Below are 21,810 nucleotides of genomic sequence, written 5' to 3'. Positions count from 1 at the left end.
GTAACCAGGGCCTCAACCGGAGAACTGCGGCTGCGCAAGCCCACCCCTTCACTGTCCTGCTCCACGAGCTCGAGCGCGCGCAAGCCCCACTCGCGCCCCGCTTTTCCTGTCGCCACGGTCGAAGACGGCCACGTAGCTGCGCAAGAAGACATCGCCGAGGATCCAGAGGGGCCCTGCGGGCGGAGGCATGTCCAGAGCCTGGAAGCCTGACAAGCAGAGACGGACGCCACCCCGAGCAATCTACAAGGCGACAAGACGGATCACAGGGGTCGTGTCACGCCCACCGGTGTTCCGTCTTCCTAGGAGCCAGAGCTTCGCCCCGCCCACTACCGTGGGCACTAGAAATGTTTATGTGGTCCCTGCTTGGCCCTAGTGATGTCTCACTCCCAGCCCCACCCTCTCAACGCGTCACTCTGACGTCATTGTGACTGCCACCTACCTGGATGACGTAGTCCTGGGCCGTGAGGTTAAACCAGACCCCGCCAAGGAGGAAGGAGACTGGGGGGAGCGTTGGGATTTTCGAGCACTGGATGAGGTACTGAGGGCAAAGAGGAGCAAGTAGAGACGAGGGATTCCTTCTCTGCTCAAATTCTTTCCGTGGCTCCCCAGTGCAACAGGGAAATGTCCATTTTGGGCAGCTAGGTATTCAGGGCCTTGTGTGGTCAGGCTCTGCTGTCTTCTGTAGCCTTATTGGCTTTTCCCTTACTCCTATATAGTTGTTGCCACTTCCCCTAGGCTCCCATTTGATCAAAACCTCTTTTCCTCTAATTGAAAATCAAAAACTGGTGGCCCACGGGCCATACTGGGCCTATAGGTGTATGTAATTAGTCTTATACTAATTATAAGTTTACTCACTCTCATCCGGTCCTGTTCCCGGAGTCACTTAGAGTAGACACTTGGGAGGTGTCCTTGCTTCCTCTCACTAACCCCCGGCCTCTCACTCACAAGGTCCAGCGCTTTCAGCCCGTGCATACCTCTTAGCCATGCGATTCCCACCCGCAGGCTGGAGCATCCTGCCCAATGTCCACGATTAAATCCCTATTAGCCTCCCCAGCCCACACCCACCAGACACCAGGTCCTTACCTCCCCCATTAGCAGGGGCACTCCCCCAGTGGCTGCCTGCAGGGCCCGGATCTCCTCAGTGGGTCCCGTGATGAGGGACGTGCCTGTGTCCAGAATGGCAGCACAGCCCCGGGCACAAAGAGTCAGCCCTGTGCCAACCTCCACACTGTGAGGCAGAAGGAGGCAGTCATTAGAGCCAGCATCCTAGGAGGCCAGGCCCCCAGCCCCCTCCTCCTGCAGAGCCAGGAGTCCCGGCCCACAATCCCTCCTCCATCAGACCTAGGAGTCTGGGTCCTCGGCTCCCTTCACCCCAGGACACTGGATTTGAGGCTCTAGCCCACTCCTCCCAGACCTAGGAGGCCAGGTTCCTCACCGCTCCATGTGGATCTGCCAGTAGGCAGGGATCGTGACTGGCACAAAGGTGAGGGGTGGGATGTAGTGTGCTGGGTCCGAGCCACCCAGGACCAGCTCTCCGCCATCAGCTGCCTCAGGGTCCCTGCAGAGGCAGACAGCTGTATGTGTCATGGGCATTTCTCCTGCCAGCCCCAGGAGTGGCCAAGGGAGGGACTTCTGCCAATGGGGTGGTGTCTGGGTTCTAGGTGGGATAGTGGGATGCAGGCAGGGCCTTGATGTTGGGACTGGAAGCAAGGCAAGAAGTGAAGAGAAATGGGGCTTTTCTTGGTGGAGGTTAGGATTTTAGGGTCTTGGGAGCTTCCTGAAGTGGGCATAGGACTTCTTGATTTGACTGTAGAAGGTAGAACTTTTGCAGGGAGTGGAGCATTGAGGTTTCTGAATTGGCTCTGGAAGGTGTGATTGTGAGGAGTCAGTCTCCCCGAGCGGATGATGAGACTTTCTGAATTGCATGTCTAGAACTTCCGGGGAATTAGACTTCCTCAGTTGGCTGAGAGTGATAGGAAGGGGGGGTGGGGGCGGGCACTTCCTGGAAGTGTGGAAGGTCAAGATCTACTAAGAGGTGGGTGGGGGGATTCCCTGGCTGTCCAGTGGTTAGGACTCCGCCCTTCCACTGCAGGGGGCACAAGTTGCAGCAAAAAAAAAAAAAAAGGAAAAAGAGGTGGGTGGGACTTCCTGGGTTGGACGTCCGGATAACTGAAGGGACATAGAACTTCCTGCCTGGATACTACCTGGATGACAGCTTGGGCTTTCTGAGCATAAGTTTAAAGCTTCCTAGAAGGTAGGTGTAACTTCTTAGATTAAAATGGGCAATTCCTGACTTCTGACGTGTGTTCTCAAATGGAATTGGGATTTCTTTATGGTGAAGATGGGGTTCTTAAATTCAGTATTTGATTGGGTAGGGCATGGAATTTCCTGGTTTGAGATTGAAACATGGAACGTTTTAAATGATGGTGTTTCTTTAGTAGGTCTTAAGGTGTTGCTTAGTGAGTGGAACTTATGAATAGGGTTCATGTGTTTCTTATATTGGGGCGGTGACTTCCTGAATGGAGAATGGGACTTCCTTTATTGGGCAAGGGACTTCCTGAAGGAGGGCAGAACTTCCTTCTTGGGGCTAGGACTCAGAGGAAGGTAGACCCTCCGCCATTACCTGTTGAGGTAGAAGGAGAAGACAGGCTTATCCAGAAGCCCCTGGTCCACCAGTCTATCCAGCGGGGGCCGAACTCCTCCCACAGCCAGAACGGGAAAACCGAGGCCCAATACCCCATCGAAGTGGGCAAATGTGAAGACCAGGCTGGGCTCCCACAGAGCCTCCCCAAAAATCACCGATGCACCTGTGATTCCCCCAATCTGGGGTAGATTCAAATGGAGTAAGTTACTTCCGGGAGGACATTACCTACATGTCTCTGAAGTCTCCCAAACCAAGGCATGAATCCCAGGTCTGGGGACATCTGTAAACAACTCCAACTGCCTAGGAAGCCTTGCCTCGCAACTTGAGAAGGCCCGCCCCTGCCTGGGAAGCCCCGCCCTCTTCCCCAGGAAGCCCTGCCTCGAAAATCAAAAGCCCCATCCGTTTACCCAGGAGGCCCCGCCTCTTCAAGCCCCTCCCTAAACCAGATAATCTTAGAGATGGGCTTCTCCCAGGCTCAAGCCTTCCCGGGGCCAAGGTCACGCACAGTCAGCTTGTCCTCACTCAGGATGCCGTCTAGGCGGCCAGTTCCGTATTGAATGGCAAACTTGGTCCCATTGGGCCGGAAGGAGCTGGAGGCTTTGGAGTTGAAGCGGTGGTGGACCCCTAGGTCAGAAGGTGAGGGAGCTGTCACTGGGGGAGAGAGGTCTCCCCAGTGCCTCCTGCCTCTCCGGCCAACTCACCTGTGAGGATGCGTTGGAAGAGAACAGGTCCCCAAAAACCCTTGGGAAGACCGGGCCCAGCCCCCCTTCTCCCTTTACCCCCATTCAGCCTTATTCTCCCCCGTGACAGCTCACAGCAGGGCAGACTGAAGAAGTGGCATCTCACGGACGGGACCCAGAGATTGGAGGAACCAGTGTCAAAGACGACAGAGAAGTTTTGTGGGGGCGTTCCCAGCCCAATTTCCCCATAATACTGGACCTGATGGCAAAACAGGAGAGGTCCTGGATGAAGAGCTTGACCAAGGGCAGGAAGGTTGGGGACAGCGGGGGGCTGTGTGGGGCTGTGACTCACGTTCATGTAGTTGGAGAGAGGCACAAAGAAGTCCTTGTCCCCAGGGGATGGAGCCCCCAACCTGGGGGGCTCTGCTGGCTTATCCCATCCCCTCAGTGGGTTCAGGGCCCTGAGTCCAGTGTAGACTCTGCAAAGTGGGGTCCTGTGAGGGAAGGAGATACCAACAGCTAAGGAGCTACCTTTTCTGGACATCCTCTATAACAGACTTCCCCAAATAGGATATAACGACAATGTAAGCATCTCCATGGCCCTATAGTAATAGTCATTACCAGAAACCCTACCAAACACCTACCAAACCACATTGACAGATTTCCCCAAAGACTCTACAAGAGTGCACCATTCCAAACAGACTTTCCCCAAAACGTTTCAATAAAAGACCTTCCAAATTATGTAAAGTAAGCCATTCTGGAATGGACATACACAAAGTTTTCCAAAAACCCTAACATATGCCGGGGTTGGGGGGCTGCGGTGGCGGAGGGATGGATGGGGAGTTTTGGATTAGCAGATGCAGACTATTATGTATATATCAATAGAATGGATAAACAACAAGGCCCTACTGCATAGCACAGGGAACTGTATTCAATATCCTGTGATAAACCATAATGGAAACGAATATGTATATAGCATATATATCTGAATCACTTTGCTGTACAGCGGAAATTAACACAACATTGTAAATCAACTATACTTCAATAAAACAAACTTTTAAAAATGCCAAAAACCCCAACATAAAACTAGCCTTTGCAAAAGCCCTTACATACTTCCAGCGCTGGGGGAAAAATGTAAGCACCAAATCCCAATTTTACTTTTTACAGTAAAATATGTTCCAGATATATCAAATGTACATCACACTTAATGTGCAGTGTAAAATTATAAGAGCACTGGAAGTAAAGTGTTTAATAACTCTAGCAAAAGGAGGGCTTTTCTCAGAAAAGATGGGAAGATCAGAAATCATGGGAGAAATATTGATAAGGCTGTCTCTAAAATTTTAAACTTCTGTACACCCTTCCCCCAACATACAAAGTTAAAAGAGAAAAAAGTCTAGTGGAAATAATTACAAGTTGTATGTCCAAGAGTTAGTATCTCTAAAATGCAAAGAGCTTCTACAAATAAATAAGAATAAGATAAGCAACCCTGTGCTGGGAAGCACTTATTCATGAGTCTTATATTTCTGCAGAGACACAGACTGACTATGTCCAGAGTGTCTTTTCAAGGATTTTGTTTAGTGAACAGGCTTGGAAGAGAGAGAGTGTCTCTCTCTGGAGCAAAGGGCAGGCCGGCGTATGATCCATTATAAAAGATTCAAGCCTGGGGTTCCCCTGCTGTAATGCACCTCACCGCTTGTGCACATATCACCTGACTCCGTTCCTTTCACCCTGTGGGAACCGAGGCTCAGAAATCGGGCGCAAAACTGGCTACGACTATTGCCGGGAGTACTAAATTGTCCTTTGCCTCACACCTGGGAATCTTGTGTCTTCCACCAGCAGCCGTGAAACTGTGGCAAATTAACTTTACAGTTCTTGACATTAAGTAGGAAAATGGTCAAAAGAAATAAGCAGGTAATTTTCAAAAGAAGTACAACTTCTAAACACATGGAAAAATGTTCAACCCCAATAGTTATCAAAGAAATGGGAATAACAAGAGTGAGAGACCTTTTCATTTTCTTTCTTTCTTTTTTTTCTTTTCCCCCTGCAGATTGGCACAGAATTACCAATACTCACTGTTGGCTAGGAGGTTAGGAGGTGTAGATTGATACAAACTTTCTGGAGTATAGTTTGGTAACATCATGAGTCAAAATTGGGAGTGCAGCTTTTAAGCCAATTAGTTTTAATTCTGGGAATTTCATCTATAGGAGATCATTAGACAAGTGCACAAAGATGTGTTTATGAGCATGTACCTAATTCTGAAAACTGTTGTGCACGCAATGGCCAACGCTGGGAACATCTCAGCTCTGCTATAAAAGATGCCTAGAATGGAATCCATTCAACCACTAAAAAGGGGAAAGTAGCTCTCTACGCCAGTGGTTTTGCAAAGTTGTTTTGAAGCAGAATCACCTAGAGCAGGGGTGATGGGAAAAGTTTTTTTGTAAAGGTTTTGCAGGCCATCCATCTCTGCTGCAACTACTCATTCTGTCAATATAGCACAAACGCAGCCATAGGCGACATGTAAAAAATGAACATGGCTGAATTCCATTAAACTGTATTTGCAAAAACAGGTGACAGGCTGGATTTGGCTCTTGAGCCGAGTGTTTTGCCAATCCCTGACCTAGAGGGCTAGTTAAAATTTAGAACTGCTCGTTTCTTTTTTTCTTTTTCTTTTCTTTTTTGGCCACACCATGCATCATGCAGGATCTGAGTTACCCGACCAGGGATCAAACCCATGCCCCCTGCATTGGGAGTTCAGAGTCTTAAACACTGGACCACCTGGGAAGTCCCTAGAACTGCTCGTTTCTGATTGAGTAGGTCTAGGATGGAGCCTGAGGACCTGCATTTCTAACAAGTTCCTGGGGCCTGCTCAAGCCGATGTTGGTGGTCCTGAGTCAACTCAGAGAATCATTGCTCTTTCCATTGACCTGGGAAGTGGCTATGACCTCTTAGGTTCAAAAAGTAGGTTAGCAAACATCATGTGCAGTAATCTTTTTGTACCTGCCTGTAGTTTCTCCTTGGGGCCCTGCCCCCCACATCTTTGCGGCCACCGCCCATGACTTAGTCTTTAAGAGGCTTAAGAATGTGAAGTGGGGAAAAAGTGTTTCCTGGAAAAGTAGACCCCCCCTCCCCCCATCAAGAGTTCCAGGGAGTGGAGAGAAGAGAGGAGAGGAAGGGAGAGATTGGGGGAGGCACCAGAGGTGGGGGGGAGGTCATAGGAGTACCCAAAACTGGACTTCTTGAGACCTCAACAATTTGGAAGATGTGAATCTGGGGGAGTCTCAATTTAAATGTCACAGATCTGGGTCTCCAAGATCTGTTGGAAGACGGGTGTCACAGGTCTGGAGATCTCAGTATCAGATCATCAAAGCTCAGGGTGGGATCAGCAGAGTTCTCCCAAAAATGTGTACTGAGAAGATTGGGACGGTCCCCAACCAAGGGTCTCAGGGTGCAGGACCTTAGACTCAAAGGGCTTGGGTCTTAGGAGATAACAGGGTGCACCCCTCAGGGGTGAGAGCCTAATTTGGAGATCTGGGAACCCAAAAAGATAGGAATCATGGATCCTGGGGTGTCAGGTTTGGGGGTCGCTGAACTGGGGAGCCCCAGACTTGAAGGGTAAGAGGGAGAGAGTCCGTCCCAGGTTTTGGGGTGGTGGGGGTCCCCATTACCGGATCAACGTGGCCCCAGTGGGCTGCATGGTCAGCAACGGTAGTAGCAGCAGCAGCAGCGGTGGCGGAGACATCTCTGGGGGCCCGTGTGGACCCAGGCGTCCTGCGGCTCCGTTTTCTTTCCCCGGAGACTGCGCCCTGTTCACTGCCCACTTCCAGGTTTGAGAGGTGACTAAGACACGAAGTTTCTTGGTGGGTGATGTGGGAGTGATGGGTGGTATTTTGGGAGGAATGTGCCAAATATTTTGGTAGGGTCGCCGGAAGTATTGGCGTGCCTCACTCCGGACTTCGGTGGTGGTGGAGAGTCTCCTGCGCCCCTCCCTTACCCATTCTTTAGCTATTGTCGCTTTTACTTATAGCTTTCACTTCATTTTTTCTGTGACTCATTAACCACAAGAGTTTTCTGGGGCAAACAAATGTATGGGTGGGGCGTTTGTGAAAGGTCTGGGGGAAGGAAGGAAGAGAGGGTCAGACTAGACGTCTTCTGCCCCATATTAAGTGGGACTGCCAAAGTGTCAGGACCCCGATTCCTATTGTTTTATTTGGAAAATACTGAAACACACACACAAAAAGTCCATAGCCCTACCACCATTGAAAAAGCATAGAAATAATTTGCAGTGTCTCTCTGTCTGCCCCCTTTTCCATAATTAAGTTTCTCAAATATTGAGGAGCACCTGAAAACCCAGTTTAAAAGTGCCCTAGATTTCTGGGTACCACCCTCAGAGATTCTGATTCCAAAGGCCTGAGACGGAGCCCAAGAATCTGCCAGAAAAACAATTCATTTACATTATTACAACTGTGTTAATGTTATTTCCATTTACAAGGACTGGGTAGCCCTAGAGAAAAGCAAACTTGGGAGAGTGTACTAGTTAGTTAATGCTGTGTAAAAATCACCCCCAAACTGAGTGGTTTAAGACAGAAATAATCATTTATTATTATTTGGGGGGGGGCTTTCTGTGTTAAAAAATCGAAAGTAGTTTGACCATGCAGTTCTGGCTCATAGGGTTGCAGACAGATGTCAGCTGAGGCTGCCATCATCTGAAGGCTTCAGTAAAGCCAGAAGATCCGCTTTCAAAATGGTTGGGGCCCCGCCTCTTGAACTTGGGTGTCCTTTAGGATGTTGTAGCAGGAAAGTCCCTTAGGTAGATGCTGGAGGAAAGTGATCTTCAGGGTGGAGTTACAAAGAGGGAGGGCCTAGGACCCCCAAGTTTCAGGAAGCATCCTCAGCAGCGCCACGGAGAAGTGCGGGCATTCAGTGAAGAGGAATCCTAAAGGAACAAAGGCTTAAGCGTTGCACAAATAATGATGCAAGAGAGAGAAGGAAACATTGCAAGAGGGAAAGTTTTGAACAGGGAGAGGAGAAGGGATTCAGTGCCTAAGTGGAGGGGTTGGCTTCTTACAGATTGTCCAAACATGGTCATGGGAGGGGCAGCAGTGTACCTCTGAAGGTGAGCTAGTAGTGTCCCTAAGGCAAGCATGGGGAAGTTTCTTTCTGATTGCTTCTATTTTTTTCAGCAAAAGAAGAAGTGAGAACGAAAAGGGCGAGGGCTGCTAGAGGTTTAGAGAAAGAAGATGAGAAAATGATTTCTTAGGGACTGGAGAAGAAAACTGTGGCAGCCTTGCAGTTTGGTTCTGAGTGTTTGCAGTCACACATCTGAAGTGTGTCCACCCACAAGCTCAGCTGGGTGAGAGCAGGCACACAGAGGCAGCGAGTTCATTTTAACCAGAGTTGGGGTTTTGCCAGGCAAGTATGACTGAGGGAGAAAGAGTAAGGGCGTTAATGTTATTTGTGCAAGGGCACGATTATGGTGGTTGACCATAGAATCTATGCAGCCTAAGGAAGGGAGGACATGAGAGATGAAGGAAACAGGAAAAAAAGGGTAGGATCAAAGGATCAGAGGTACCAACGGCATTACGGAATTGAAAGGCCCTATATGATTAGGCCGCGTCCCCTCCCTGACATCATCTCTTCTCACTCCCCCTCCTTCACTCCTGGCTGTTCCTCAAACATCCCAGACATATACTCCTGCCTCAGGGCCTTTGCACAGGCTGTTCTGTCCAAGTGTTTTCCCTCCAGAAAACATTACTCACTCCCTCTCCTCCTTCAAATCTTTGCTTAAATGCCACCTTCTTAGTGAAGTCTACCCTGTCTACCCTATTGAATATGTCAACCATCCTCCCCCGGAATTTCCAATCTCCTTTACCCTGATCTATTTTTTCTCCATAGCACTTGACATCTTCTAACATTTCATTTTACTGAAATTAACACGACATAATTAATGTCATCAGTAGTAAACCACGTGCTTCTTAGAATCAGTGATACTTTTTAATTAATTAATTTATTTATTTATTTTTGGCTGCGTTGGGTCTTCATTGCTGCGAGCGGGCTTTCTCTAGTTGCTGTGAGCAGGGGCTACTTATCGTTGCGGTGCGCAGGCTTCTCAGTGCGGTGGCTTCTCTTGTTGCGGAGCTCGGGCTCTAGGCGCGCGGTCTTCAGTAGTTGTGGCCCGCGGGCTTAGTAGTTGTGGTTCGCGGGCTCTAGAGTGCAGGCTCAGTAGTTGTGGCGCACGGGCTTAGTTGCTCCACGGCATGTGGGGTCTTCTCGGACCAGGGCTCAAACCTGTGTCCCCTGCATTGGCAGGCGGACTCTCAACCACTGCGCCACCAGGGAAGTCCCAGTAATACTTTCTATACTGTTAATTTACTTATTATGTTTAACATTTGTGTCCCCATTAGAATCTGATCCCCACAAAGGCAGGTATCTTGGTCTGTTTCACTTGCCACTCTGTCCTCAGCACCTAGGACAGCGCCTGGCATCTTGCAAAGGGTCAATAAATATTTTTAACAACCCACTTTGAGCACTGGTTGCACTGAGGGATTTCCCTGACACAGCAGATGGAGGGCCAGTTTCTCTACAGTAACTCTCCCCACATCTCCCCCTCCTCTGTCTCAGCTGTTGGAATACTCAGTCTTTTTTCCTTTTCTTTTCTTTTAAACTTTATTTATTTATTTATTTATGGCTGTGTTGGGTCTTCGTTGCTGCACGCGGGCTTTCTCTAGTTGCGGAGAGCGGGGGCTACTCTTCGTTGTGGTGCGCGGGCTTCTCACTGCGGTGGCTTCTCTTGTTGCGGAGCACGGGCTCTAGGCGCGCGGGCTTCAGTAGTTGTGGCTCACGGGCTCTAGAGTGCAGGCTCAGTAGTTGTGGCGCACGGGCTTAGTTGCTCCGCGGCATGTGGGATCTTCCCGGACCAGGACTCGAACCCGTGGACCCCTGCATTGGCAGGCGGATTCTTAACCACTGCGCCACCAGGGAAGCCCGGAATACTCAGTCTTGACACCTCAGAGTCCCCCCTCAGAGTCCCCCCCCAACCCGGATTTTGCATCTTCCGGCCCCAATTCTTTTTTTTTTTTTTTTTTTGGCCGTGCTGCGCGGCATGCTGGATCTTAGTTCCCCGACCAGGGATCGAACCCGTGCCCCCTGCAGTGGAAGCAAGGAGTCTTACCCACTGGACCACCAGGGAAGTTCCCGGCCCCAATTCTTACTCTCTAAGATTAAGTGGTTTCTGAAAGGTCTTGCCTGCAAATCCGTAAATGCTCACACGGTGGTGGTATGGGCCTATTTTCTCAGCCAAGATCCGCTCTTTCCCCACCCCCACCTCCCCCAATCAGTGTCTTTTCTTTCTTTTCTTTAAAGAGTTCTAGTTTATGATTTAGTCAAACTCTAGGAATTATACTCCTAACAGCTAGAAACGTAAAGCCTTCTGATTATTCTCTATTCAGTACAGGGGAAAATATTTTCTTTTTGAAAAATATTTTCTGATCAGTCTATTTTACATGAATTCTGATAATACAGTTTCATTTGTTTTTCCACATAAATTTCCCGAAAATGTTTTTAAAAATTAGTATACACGCTACAAAAATGGTTGACTCTACACTCATCGTTTTTACATTGACAATAATATTTGATCACCTTTCTTGTAGTTGTGAACCAGTCTCTTAATTCAACTTAATTTACTGAGATCCAACAAGTATTTATTAAGCACCTTCCCCAAGGCAGCATTTTTTTCTGAAAAAAATTTAGTTTTTAAACTTTACTTCCCTCCCTGGTTTCTTGAGCTGAAATCCTGGAACACATGGGTCTCTTTCAAGCCTGCCTGCTTTTGTCCCTGTGTTTCCCATTGCCTGAAATGCGACACAAAGAAATCAGGTAAGTTATTCCTCTCTGACTGCCCCCTACCTAAGGTAGCTGGGAGATGTCTTCGGAACACAGTCAGCAAACGAGACCTAGATCACCCCTATTCTATCAAATAGTGGTTTGTAACAGGGTCGACCTCCAACACCAGAGTAGGAGCCCTCGAGGTAAGTCTCAGGCCTGACACCTTTCTCCAGACTCAGAACAATCAAGCCTCAAGATTCGACTGGATAAAGAGTTACTAGATTCTTCTTTTCTTTCTTTCTTTTTTTCTTTTTGGAGATTGTCCTTTTTTTTTTTTTTTTTTTTTACTTTTTAAGGAATGTTTGTGACAATTGTATATAATTTTCAAGGTTAATGACATATTGCTTCACAATAATGAAAGTCTCCTTTATCTACATATTAGCGTCCTGAAGGTAGCTTAATTTACATAATCATAAATTACATTTCAACTGTCTTCATGAGCTTGTTCACCCTTTGATGAAAACGTAAACGGTAATTTTATTTGGGCTCAATTGCGTACGTACTGCACTTATGCAGCATTAGAAAATAGCATTTAGGGGACTTCCCTGGTGGTCCAATGGGTAAGACTCCTCACTCCCAATTCAGGGAGCCCGGGTTCCATCCCTGGTCGGGAAATAGATCCCACATGCTGCAACTATCCCTGCGTGCTGCCTCAAAGACCCTGCGCAGCCAAAATAAGTAAATAAATAAATATTTTTTTTAAAGTTAAAAGAGAAAAGAAAATAGCATTTTAATCTAACCAGCAAGTTAGGCTCATTACAAAAAATAAGAATATTGGTTAAAACTTTTTTTTTTAAATTTTAATTTTAACTTTTTTGGCTGCGCCGCGTGGCATGCGGAATCTTAGTTCTCCGACCAGGGATGGGACCTACGCCCCCTGCAGTGGATGCGCTGGAGTCTTAACCACTGGACCGCCAGGGAAGTCCCTACTAGACTTTTCAACCTACCATTTTACTTAATCATCCAGCAACATTGTAAAAGAGGGATTATTCTCCACATTTTACAGAGGGGAAAAACTGCGGTGCAGGCTGTACTCGGGGGTGGGGGGTCGGGGGGCGGGCGTGGGTTGAAGCTCCAGACACCTTGGAGTCAGCCTCCAGGCCTGGCTTTCGGTCACTGCACTTACTACTTTTGCTGGAGTTCCACTGGCCAGAACAGAGTCACGTGATCACACCTAGCTGCAAGGGCAGGTGGGAAATGTAGTCCATTTGTGTCACCCTGGGCAAGGGACCGTTTTTTGTGAATTCTCAGCCAGTGTTGAACACATTTAGCCCACAGGTCCTCATGATTGGATCTGTGTTCCCTCTATGATCTTATCTTGTATCTTCATCCCACCCCACACAGCTCCAGCCATTCTGGCCTTCTTTGCCTGTTTTAGAACAAGCCAAAAGTATTCCTACCTTGTCTTATTGATAAGTTTATTAAGAGTTGGTCAGGGGATTTCCCTGGTGGTCTAGTGGTTAGGATTCAGCTCTTTCACTGCTGTGACCCAGGGTTCAATCCCTGGTTGGGAAACTGAGATCCCACAAGCTGTGCTGCCAAAATGAAAAATAAAAATAAAAATAAAAAACAACTAAACAAACAAAAAAAGACTTGGTCATAATTTTGGAAAAATCGCATCACCCACTACAACACTGCCAGAGGCATCTGAGTTGATGATATAGTGTTCCTGTGTCAGACTGCACTGTAGCTTTCAAATTCACGGTAATTCTATATTTTGAAGTAAGATTTGGCTGCCATATCTTTTCTGTCACCAACCTTTGTTGATGTAAATATCATTTTATTACAGATTAGCTGTTACCCCCGAACCCACAGACCACAGTGAGGCCAAACAAACCAAAACATGGGAGTTTGGAGCAGAGAAATGTTTATTGCAGGGTAATGCAAGAACAGGTGGCTCATGTTCCAACCCTGAACTCCCCAAAGGGTTTCAGCAGAGTATTTAAAGAGTTTTAAAATCTTATATTGGAGTATAGTTGATTAACAACGTTGTGTTATTTTCAGGTGTACAGCAAAGTGATTCAGTTATACATATACATATATCTATTCTTTTTCAAATTCTTTTCCCATTTAGGTGATTACAGAATATTGAGCAGAGTTCCCTGTGCTATACAGTAGGTCCTTGTTGGTTATCTATTTTAAATAGTAGTGTGTACATGTCAATCCCAAACTCCCAATCTATCCCTCCCCCCTCATTTTTAAAGGCAAGTTGAGGGAGGGGCGACATCAGGGTATGTGATCAGCTCGTGCATAGCTCTCTGCTTGATTGATGTTGAGGTAACAGGGCAGTTAACACTATCAATCCTTAGGTGCCAGTAGATCTGGGGGCTATGATCATCAAGTAGTTAATTTCTTACGTTTGGTGGTGGTTCTTAGCATCTGAAAAACTCAGGAAATATGCATGAGATACTATTATCTGGGTATAGTATCATGAGATACTATTATACTTCTGAAACTGTGTTACTCAGATTGGCACTTGAACCCACAGGCCAGGACTCAAACCCAGCCAAAACCTAGATTGGGACTTGAACCCAAGGTCTTTTAATGGAGATCACACACCTGGTCTCAGGACTTAATGAAGCTCAGGTTCTTAATGTCTCATCGCAGAAAGAATTCAGTGAGAGACAAAGTGATAGTAAGAAGTGGATTTATTTAGAGAGAAGCACGCTCCACAGACAGAGTGTGGGCCATCTCAGAAGGTGAGAGCGGCACGAGGATATGGGGTTGTCAGGGATTGAACGCGGGTCCGTCCTAACCACTGGACCTCCAGGGATTCCCGAGTTTTCTTTAAAAGCTATTATTTTTATCTTTTTCGTAGAGGAAGGTTACTTTTTAAAATAATTCTTCCTATCACCAAATTATTTTTAAAATATATTTTTTCCAGGTTTTTTCTAGGTCTAGGTTTGTAATTTAACTTATTTAAAACCAATAAGCAGCGCAGCTCCAAAATCAGAAAACTTATAACAACCAAAAAAGGACAAACATGCTTTTAATCAGCCGTGTGCGAAAAGGATCTGTAGTCGTGGAGATGATGCAGAGTAAATCTTTGACCCGCAAGCCCAGAGAAGCACAGGGCAGAGTTTAAAGCCACGCAGGCCGGGGCGGGAAGGTTTGGGACTTGCCATGTCGCCCTCTTGCCCAACGATTGATTGAATGGGTGCGGAACTCTTCCGCCAGCCCTCAGTGGAGCTATACGGAAAGGTAAGCTTCCGGCGGGTATACGACTTCCGTGCGGGGCAGCTGGTTAGGCTAGCCCTAGAGCGACCGGAATTCCGTCACCCTGACTCCCCGCCCACTCCCGGAAGTGACGCACGGTGGGGTTGCCGGAAGAAGTGGCGAAGTTAGTTTTGAGGGGACCCGAGTCGCGGCGGCGTGCCAGTGGCTACAGAGGAGGAGGAAGAGAAGCGGACCAAGGGTACGCAAGCAGGTGCACTCGAGTGTGGGGAGACGCGGGAGGACCCCTGGGCCTGGGGCTTCCCGATGTTCCCCGCGCTGCTTGGCTCAGCCCTTTTCTCTCCTTCCACCGTCTCCCCTCCATAGCTCGCGCCGCCCCCGGCTGTTTCCAGGGCAACGGGAGTAGGGGACCCCCACGAGAGGCCGCCCACGAGACCCTCGCGCGCAGCCATGAGCCCCGCCCCTCACTGGTGTTCGGAGAGGGGCGGGACCTGGAGAGAGGTGTGGGGGCGGAGTATGATGGGAGGAGGTGGGGCGGGACCTGGAAGGGATGGGGAAGGACCTAGAAAGAAACGATATGTGGGCGGAGCATAAGAGGAGGAGATGGGGTCAGAATGAGAGGTAGGGGTGCTTCCTCGGCAGAGGTTGGGCGAGGAAGTGAGGGCGGAGCACTTGAAGCAGAAGGGACAGTATCTGGAAGAAGCCGGTGGGCGGGATCTGGAGTGGAGGGAGCCTAAAGGAGGGGCAGAGTCTAGAGGAGGGAGGGGCTTGAGACCCACCTGAAGGCTGTCCTGGAGCAGAAGGGGGCAGGCCCTATTGGAACTGGATGGGAGGGTATGTAGACTGGCAGAGACTGGGATTAGAGTGTGTATGCAGTAGGGGAAGAGTCTGAGAGATGGAGGAAAGAGAGGTAGCCCCATGAAAACCTGTGGCTGGCCTAACCTGACCCTCCCTGGCCCCGCAAGGCTCTCAGTCCCCCTGTATTCTGCAGGCTGCTCCGTGACCCCACCATGTCCACCCCCACCACGAGTTCCCTGGACACCCCCTTGCCTGGTGAGTGACCCCTTTCCCAACCCAGCCATCCCCCCGCCTGCAGATTATTGTCAGGAGAAACTCACTGTGCCTCCCTCTCCCAGGAAATGGCCCTAGCACCCCCTCTTCTTCACCTGATGGAAAGGAGGATGGCTCTGAGCCGTGCCCAGGGGCTGATCCTGATGTCCCAGGCACTGATGGGGCCAACTCAGCTTCCGTCGTGGGTGAGACGGGGTCCAGGGACATGGGCTGGGAGTTGGTATGGAGGCTTAGGGAGGGATCTAGAAAGGGAGAAAGATCAGAAATGGGGATGGGCAGCCCCAGTTTCTTGTTGATTTTTTTCTTCTGTTAGTCCTTGACATCTCTTATTTTGACCCATTCTTTGGGATTCACTGACATACACATCTTTCCCTGTGAATTGCCATCTCCCTGGATCACTCTCCACACTCTGACTCTTTGCCTCCGATCTCTCATGGACCTGTCCCTCTGGCTGCCGTTTATCTCTGTGGCTCTGTCTCTCATGGCTTCTGTCCACCAACACCAGTCATCCTAGACACAGCAGAGGAGCCGGAGCGCAAGCGAAAGAAGGGCCCGGCTCCAAAGATGCTGGGCGATGAGCTGTGCCAGGTGTGCGGGGACACGGCCTCTGGCTTCCACTACAACGTGCTCAGCTGCGAAGGCTGCAAGGGCTTCTTCAGGCGAAGTGTGATCCGAGGTGGGGCCGGGCGCTACGCCTGCCGGGGCGGTGGAACCTGCCAGATGGATGCCTTCATGCGGCGCAAGTGCCAGCAATGCCGGCTGCGAAAATGCAAGGAGGCTGGGATGCGGGAGCAGTGTGAGTGCCGGGGAGGGAGCAGTGCCAGCCTGGCCCCTGCCCAGGCCTGGGGCCTCTACTGAGGCCTGTGTCTCCCCAACAGGCGTCCTCTCCAAAGAACAGATTCGGAAGAAGAAGATTTGGAAGCAGCAGCAGCAGTCGTCACCCACAGGGCTGGGAGTCGGCAGCAGCTCAGCCTCTGGGCCTGGGGCCTCCCCTGGAGGGTCTGACGGGGGTGGCCAGGGCTCCGGGGAAGGCGAGGGTGTCCAGTTAACAGCCGCTCAGGAACTAATGATCCAGCAGTTGGTGGCTGCCCAGCTGCAGTGCAATAAACGCTCCTTCTCTGACCAGCCTAAAGTCACGGTACGGCCCCTTCCGCAGCCTTTAGGGGCGACGGGCCCAGGAGGCTCAAGCTGACAGGGCCGCAGTCTAGGGCACGGGGAGAGAATGAGGCTCCAGAGGGCAGGGGCTTTGAGACGGGGGCCTCTGAGGGTGTAGGCTTTGCCTCAAGGGGCCCCCATAGCCTTGGGCTTATGGGAGAAGTCCTGAGAGTAACCTGGCCCCCCACGTCCCCAGCCCTGGCCCTTGGGCGCAGACCCTCAGTCCCGTGATGCTCGCCAGCAGCGTTTCGCCCACTTCACGGAGCTGGCCATCATCTCAGTCCAGGAGATCGTGGACTTCGCCAAGCAGGTGCCTGGCTTCCTGCAGCTGGGTCGCGAGGACCAGATCGCCCTCCTGAAGGCGTCTACCATTGAGGTAATGGCCGGCCCGCCCAGCCTCAGGGAGGCCCTTCCATCCTGCCCTCAAGGAACCCCAGAGATAAGCCCCAGGACAGATGCTGGGAGCATAGTGACAAGCCAGACTCCGGTCCTTGCCTTGGTGGGGATGGTATTCTACAGGAGAAGATCAAAATATTAAACAAGTCATCAGAGCCTCCCACGAGGCAAGGAGAGAAAGGAAACAGGCCTAAGGCTGAGAATAATTGAGGATTGGGCTGGAGGGATACACTTTAGGGAATGTGCTGAAAAGGCTTATTTAGGGAGTTGACATTTGAACCAAGCAATGGTAATGAATAAGCATTGAGTGCCTAGTGTATGCTGCGCCCTATTCCAAGTGCTGGGTGCGTGGTAGTAAACAAAACAAAGAGCTCTGCCCCATGCCTCCTAACCACCTGGGGAGAGTGTCCTGAGTGGAGGAGGCTGGGGGTGCCGAACCTGGAGGAGGGAGAGAGCTCGGAGTGTCCAACACGCTGACCGCAGTCTGTGTGGCCGTGAGAACGGCGGGGCGGGGGTGGGGGGAGGTGAGGGATGATCCCGGCAAGATCAGGCCCCCCATTCAGGCCAGGAGAGGAAGGACGATGGCTAAAGGGTCACAGGGCTCCTCAAACCCCTGCCCATCCCTCTCCCCACCGCTTTCAGATCATGCTGCTGGAGACAGCCAGACGCTACAACCACGAGACCGAGTGCATCACGTTCCTGAAGGACTTCACCTACAGCAAGGATGACTTCCACCGCGCAGGTAAGGCCAAGTGCAGGCTGGGCGGTGGGGGCACAAGTGGCGCCTCTGCTGGGTCCCTGCTGGCTGGGAGACGCGGGGCCCTCTCATCCCTGTCTGAGCCGCTGTTTCTTTATCTCCCAAGTGGGGTGAGGGTTGAGCCCACCTTGCAGTGAGACAAGAGCACGTTTATTGAGCACCAACTCTGCACAGTGGGACATAGCGCAGGATGAAACAGAGGGGTCTCTGCTGTCACATAGGGCATCTTGGTAAGAATTAAGAAAAGACACTCTCTCCTCCTCAAGCCTCGTCTCACATGAGGGAGGCTGGATCTCAGTCCATCAGGAAATGTGCAACCTCCCCAACCGTACAGGGCAGCCCTGGTCCCTGCCCTCCAAGAGCACTTCCTTGGGGATGTAACCTAGGCGATGGCCTTCTGGAGGAAGCGTAGTTGAACTGAGGCTAGAGGAGTGAGAAAGATCACCTAGGAAAAGGGAGGTGAGGAGTAGCATTAGCCACCAGGGAATGCACGTGCAAAGGCCTCGCTCCCTCGGCCTCTGGGCTTTCTCAGTGAGTCTTGTTCTCTCCCATTATCTCTCCCTGGGGCACCTCTCTATACTCCTGGACATCTGCTCCTAACCTCATCTTCCTTTTAACACCTGGCCCTTCCAACACCCAGGACAGTCCCAGTAACCCTTTGAGTATAAGCTTGGCAGGGGAGCACTGGGTTGTGGGGGAGTGTTTCTGGCGGGGAGCTCAGCATGTGCAAAGGTCCTGAGGTGGGGAAGAGCCGGGCGGTTTTAAGGAACCACAAGGAGGCTTGGAGCACGGCGATGGGGCTGGAGAGGGGGTTGGTCCACATCACATCCCCCGCATCCTTTGCCATTACCGCCGTCTGGACCTCAGTGGGTTTTCCCTGGAACATTGCAGGGGCCCCTCACTGGGCTTCTACCTCCACCCCAACCCAGTGTGTTTGTTCACACAGTCATCAGAAGAATCCAGTTAACAACCAAGTTAGCTCATGTCCCTCCTGTGCTCAGAATTGTCCATGGCTCCCATCTCACTGGGAGAAAAGCCGAAGTCCTCACCTGGCCCACAGGCCCTGCAGGGTGTGGCCCCCTCCCTCTCAGCCCTCATCTCCCACCCTCTCCTCTCACTCACTCTCCTCCAGCCACACTGGCCTCCCTCTTACTGGAACCCACCAAATGTGCTCCCGCCTCAGGGCTTTTGTACTTGCTGGTCCCTCTGTCCAGAACTAGGGTGACCAACTCGTCCCAGTTTGCCTGGGACCTTCCCAACCTTCCCAGCTTTAATACTAAAAGTCTCAGGGCCCAGGAAGTCTAGTTCCAGGCAAAACAGACGGGTGGTGCCCTACCTGGAACACTCACACATCCTGGTCACTTGCTCCCTCCCCTCCTTGGGGTCAGACACTCTGCAGTGAGGGAGGCCTTCATGCAATGTCACCCTACGGTGACCATCTTGTCTAAGATGTTGACACGATTTTCGTGGGCCCCGATTACCCTTCCCTGTGTTACCTTGATCCATAGAACTCAGAATCATCTCACAGGGTGGATAGTTTGCTTACATATTCGTCTACTATCTGTCCCCTCAAGCCCCAAAGGTAAGTTCCATGGGAGCAGGGGGCTTTGTCTTGTAAACATCTCTACCCTGGGGCCTGGCATGTAGTAGGTGCTCAATCCAGTTTGATGAATGAATGAGTCACGCCTGGGAATGAGTTTGGCCTTCACTCCGAGAGCAGGCGAAGCCACCGCAGGGGGTGACATAATGTGACCGAGGATTAAACTTCTTTCGTTTTCCCAAGGAGAGGAACCGGGGAAGGCAGGAAGGAAGTGAAGGGGGTGGTGGGGTGGCAGAAAACTCTGAGTTAAGTGTTCACGCCCATTACTCGTTCCTTCATTCGGGCGAGAGGTATGGCACACCTACCACGTGCCAGGCACCCTGACCGGCAGTGGGGTTACAGGGTGACCAGCACTCTCTACCTGCTGCTGTCTCCCTCCTCCTGCTGAAGGTGGGCAGCGCCAGCGGCCAGGCATGGGGGCCGGTTTCAGGGTCGGGGCGGTTCATCGGGCCGGGCCTCCCGCCTCCGCAGGCCTGCAGGTGGAATTCATCAACCCCATCTTCGAGTTCTCGCGGGCCATGAGGCGCCTGGGCCTGGACGATGCTGAGTACGCCCTCCTCATCGCCATCAACATCTTCTCGGCCGACCGGCCCAACGTGCAGGAGCCGAGCCGAGTCGAGGCGCTGCAGCAGCCCTACGTGGACGCGCTGCTGTCCTACACCCGCATCAAGAGGCCACAGGTGCCAGAGCCCAGCCCCTCCGGTTTGGGGAGGGGCAGGAAGTCCAGACCGTGTGGGGTCAGCCTGGGGCCAGGGGCCGGCTGCCTAGTCCCAGCCCGGCTCTGTCGCCGCCCCCGGCACCACCCAACAGCACTCTGAGCTCTGCTCAGCGTCCTCTCAGCGAGAGTGTGTCCTCAAGCCCCTGTCCCCTCCACAAGGAGCCAGGCCTGGCCCATGCACGGGGCGCCACGCTGTCTCTCCTGGCTCGACCCACGGAGGGGCCCTCCCGGTGGTCTGAGGGGGCTGGCCCGCGCCCACTCCCTCCCGTGCCGCCCGCAGGACCAGCTGCGTTTCCCCCGCATGCTGATGAAGCTCGTGAGCCTGCGCACGCTCAGCTCCGTGCACTCGGAGCAGGTCTTCGCCCTGCGGCTCCAGGACAAGAAGCTGCCGCCTTTGCTCTCCGAGATCTGGGACGTCCACGAATGAGGGGCCCGGCCACCCCGCCCCACCGCCCTGCACCCTCCAGTGAATGAACACTGGGGTGGGGAGGGGCCGGGCTGGGCCTGGGGTCCCGCCCTATGGCTTGGAGCTCAGGCCCTGGCCCCGCCAGCCCTCAGCCCTCAGGATGAGCCCCAGTCGGGGCCCGGGAGCCTCTCTCCCCGCCCACTGAGTCTTCCTGGGAGGGGTAGGTGGGTCACAGATCCCGACCTCTCCCAGCACGCCCAGCTGCCCTCCCCGCCCAGCTTACACCTCAAGCCTACCACGCAGAGCACCTTGGGAGGCAGGGGAGGGCCTGTGGCTCCCCCAGAGCCCGAGAGACACAGGCCCCCCTCCCTCTGCTCCTTTTATTTAATAAAAACTAAAAAAAACAAAAACAGGAAAATAAAGTATGAATAGAAACCTGCCCTGAGCCAGAGTGAGTCTGAGGTGGGGAGGGGCTGCCCGGGTCTTCGTGGACACCAGCCCCCATGGACCTGGTGTTGAGCTGGGAAGGGTTCAGGGTGATGTGACTAGGCGCTGTGGGTGCCCAGGAGAGGCCCCTGACAACCTCCCGGTCACCTCCCGGTGGTTGGAGCCCGCTCCTGAAGGACAAGGAGGGTTTAAGTGGATGAGGAGAAGGGGCTTTCATTCAATCAAGTATTGGCTGAAGTCTCTTGTGGGCCAGGCACTGTGCTGGCCATCCTGGGGTCACAGATGTCATTCATTCAGCAAAAATGTGTGAAGCATTTTGGGACTTCCCTGGTGGCGCAGTGGTTAAGAATCCGCCTGCCAGTGCAGGGGACACGGGTTCGAACCCTGGTCTGGGAAGATCCCACATGCCACAGAACAATTAAGCCCGTGCACCACAACTACTGAGCCTGCGCTGTAGAGCCCGCACGCCATAACTACTGAGCCTGCGAGCCACAACTACTGAAGCCCATGTGCCTAGAGCCTGTGCTCCGCAACAAGAGAAGCCACCACAGTGAGAAGCCCACGCACTGCAATGAAGAGTAGCCACTGCTGGCTGCAACTGGAAGAAGCCCGCATACAGCAATGAACACCCAACGCAGCTAAAAATAAAATAAATTAATTTAAAAAATGTGTGGAGTATTTACTATGTGCCAAATACAATATTAGGCACTGGAAACATCAGTGAACAAGATAAAGTCTCTCCTTGCAGCCACCGTGGAAAACAGTATGGAGGTTTCTCAAAAAACTGAAACTAGGGGAATTCCCTGGTGGTCCAGTGGTTAGGACTCTGAGGGCCCGGGTTCAATCCCTGGTCGAGGAACTAAGATCCCACAAGCCACGCG

General features: G+C 51.5%; 2 protein-coding genes across 6 annotated transcripts; one reads left to right on the top strand and one right to left on the bottom strand.

The window, feature by feature from the left end:
• Positions 1-42: 42 nt before the first annotated feature.
• NAPSA (napsin A aspartic peptidase) lies at positions 43-13,930 on the bottom strand. Of its 2 annotated transcripts, XM_082435953.1 has the most exons (9): positions 6,990-13,930; positions 3,677-3,818; positions 3,460-3,583; positions 3,150-3,268; positions 2,624-2,823; positions 1,436-1,558; positions 1,084-1,228; positions 440-538; positions 43-240 (listed from the first exon to the last, which is right to left on the bottom strand). In XM_082435953.1, exons 1-9 carry the CDS (start codon positions 7,061-7,063, stop codon positions 49-51), a joined length of 1,218 nt encoding a protein of 405 aa, XP_082292079.1. In that variant the 5' UTR covers positions 7,064-13,930; the 3' UTR covers positions 43-48. The 2 variants fall into 2 exon arrangements, with proteins under 2 accessions (XP_082292079.1, XP_082292078.1); XM_082435952.1 differs by having other exon boundaries at positions 3,460-3,818.
• Positions 13,931-14,745: 815 nt separating this feature from the next.
• Positions 14,746-20,920, top strand: NR1H2 (nuclear receptor subfamily 1 group H member 2). Of its 4 annotated transcripts, none has more exons than XM_082438359.1 (9): positions 14,746-14,880; positions 15,371-15,432; positions 15,516-15,635; positions 15,965-16,246; positions 16,329-16,588; positions 16,802-16,981; positions 17,644-17,743; positions 19,749-20,038; positions 20,357-20,920. In XM_082438359.1, the coding sequence occupies exons 2-9, from the start codon at positions 15,390-15,392 to the stop codon at positions 20,501-20,503; spliced, it is 1,422 nt and encodes a 473-aa protein (XP_082294485.1). In that variant the 5' UTR covers positions 14,746-14,880; positions 15,371-15,389; the 3' UTR covers positions 20,504-20,920. The 4 variants fall into 4 exon arrangements, with proteins under 4 accessions (XP_082294485.1, XP_082294486.1, XP_082294484.1 ...); XM_082438360.1 differs by having other exon boundaries at positions 15,956-16,246; positions 19,830-20,038; XM_082438358.1 differs by having other exon boundaries at positions 15,956-16,246.
• Positions 20,921-21,810: the final 890 nt, after the last annotated feature.

Source organism: Balaenoptera physalus, assembly GCF_965194825.1.
Source record: "Balaenoptera physalus genome assembly, chromosome: 19".
NCBI classification, from domain to species: Eukaryota; Metazoa; Chordata; class Mammalia; order Artiodactyla; family Balaenopteridae; genus Balaenoptera; species Balaenoptera physalus.
This window is presented reverse-complemented; position numbering and strand designations above follow the sequence as displayed.

Coding starts and splice junctions, on each gene's coding strand:
- NAPSA (XM_082435952.1), bottom strand. CDS start 7,063: ATGTCTCCGCCACCGCTGCTGCTGCTGCTACTACCGTTGCTGACCATG. Junction 3,269..3,459: donor CTTCTTCAGTCTGCCCTGCT/GTGAGCTGTCAC, acceptor CTTCTGACCTAG/GGGTCCACCACCGCTTCAAC. Junction 539..1,083: donor TGCCCCTGCTAATGGGGGAG/GTAAGGACCTGG, acceptor CTTTGCCCTCAG/TACCTCATCCAGTGCTCGAA.
- NR1H2 (XM_082438358.1), top strand. CDS start 15,390: ATGTCCACCCCCACCACGAGTTCCCTGGACACCCCCTTGCCTG. Junction 16,982..17,643: donor TGAAGGCGTCTACCATTGAG/GTAATGGCCGGC, acceptor CACCGCTTTCAG/ATCATGCTGCTGGAGACAGC. Junction 17,744..19,748: donor GGATGACTTCCACCGCGCAG/GTAAGGCCAAGT, acceptor CTCCTGCTGAAG/GTGGGCAGCGCCAGCGGCCA.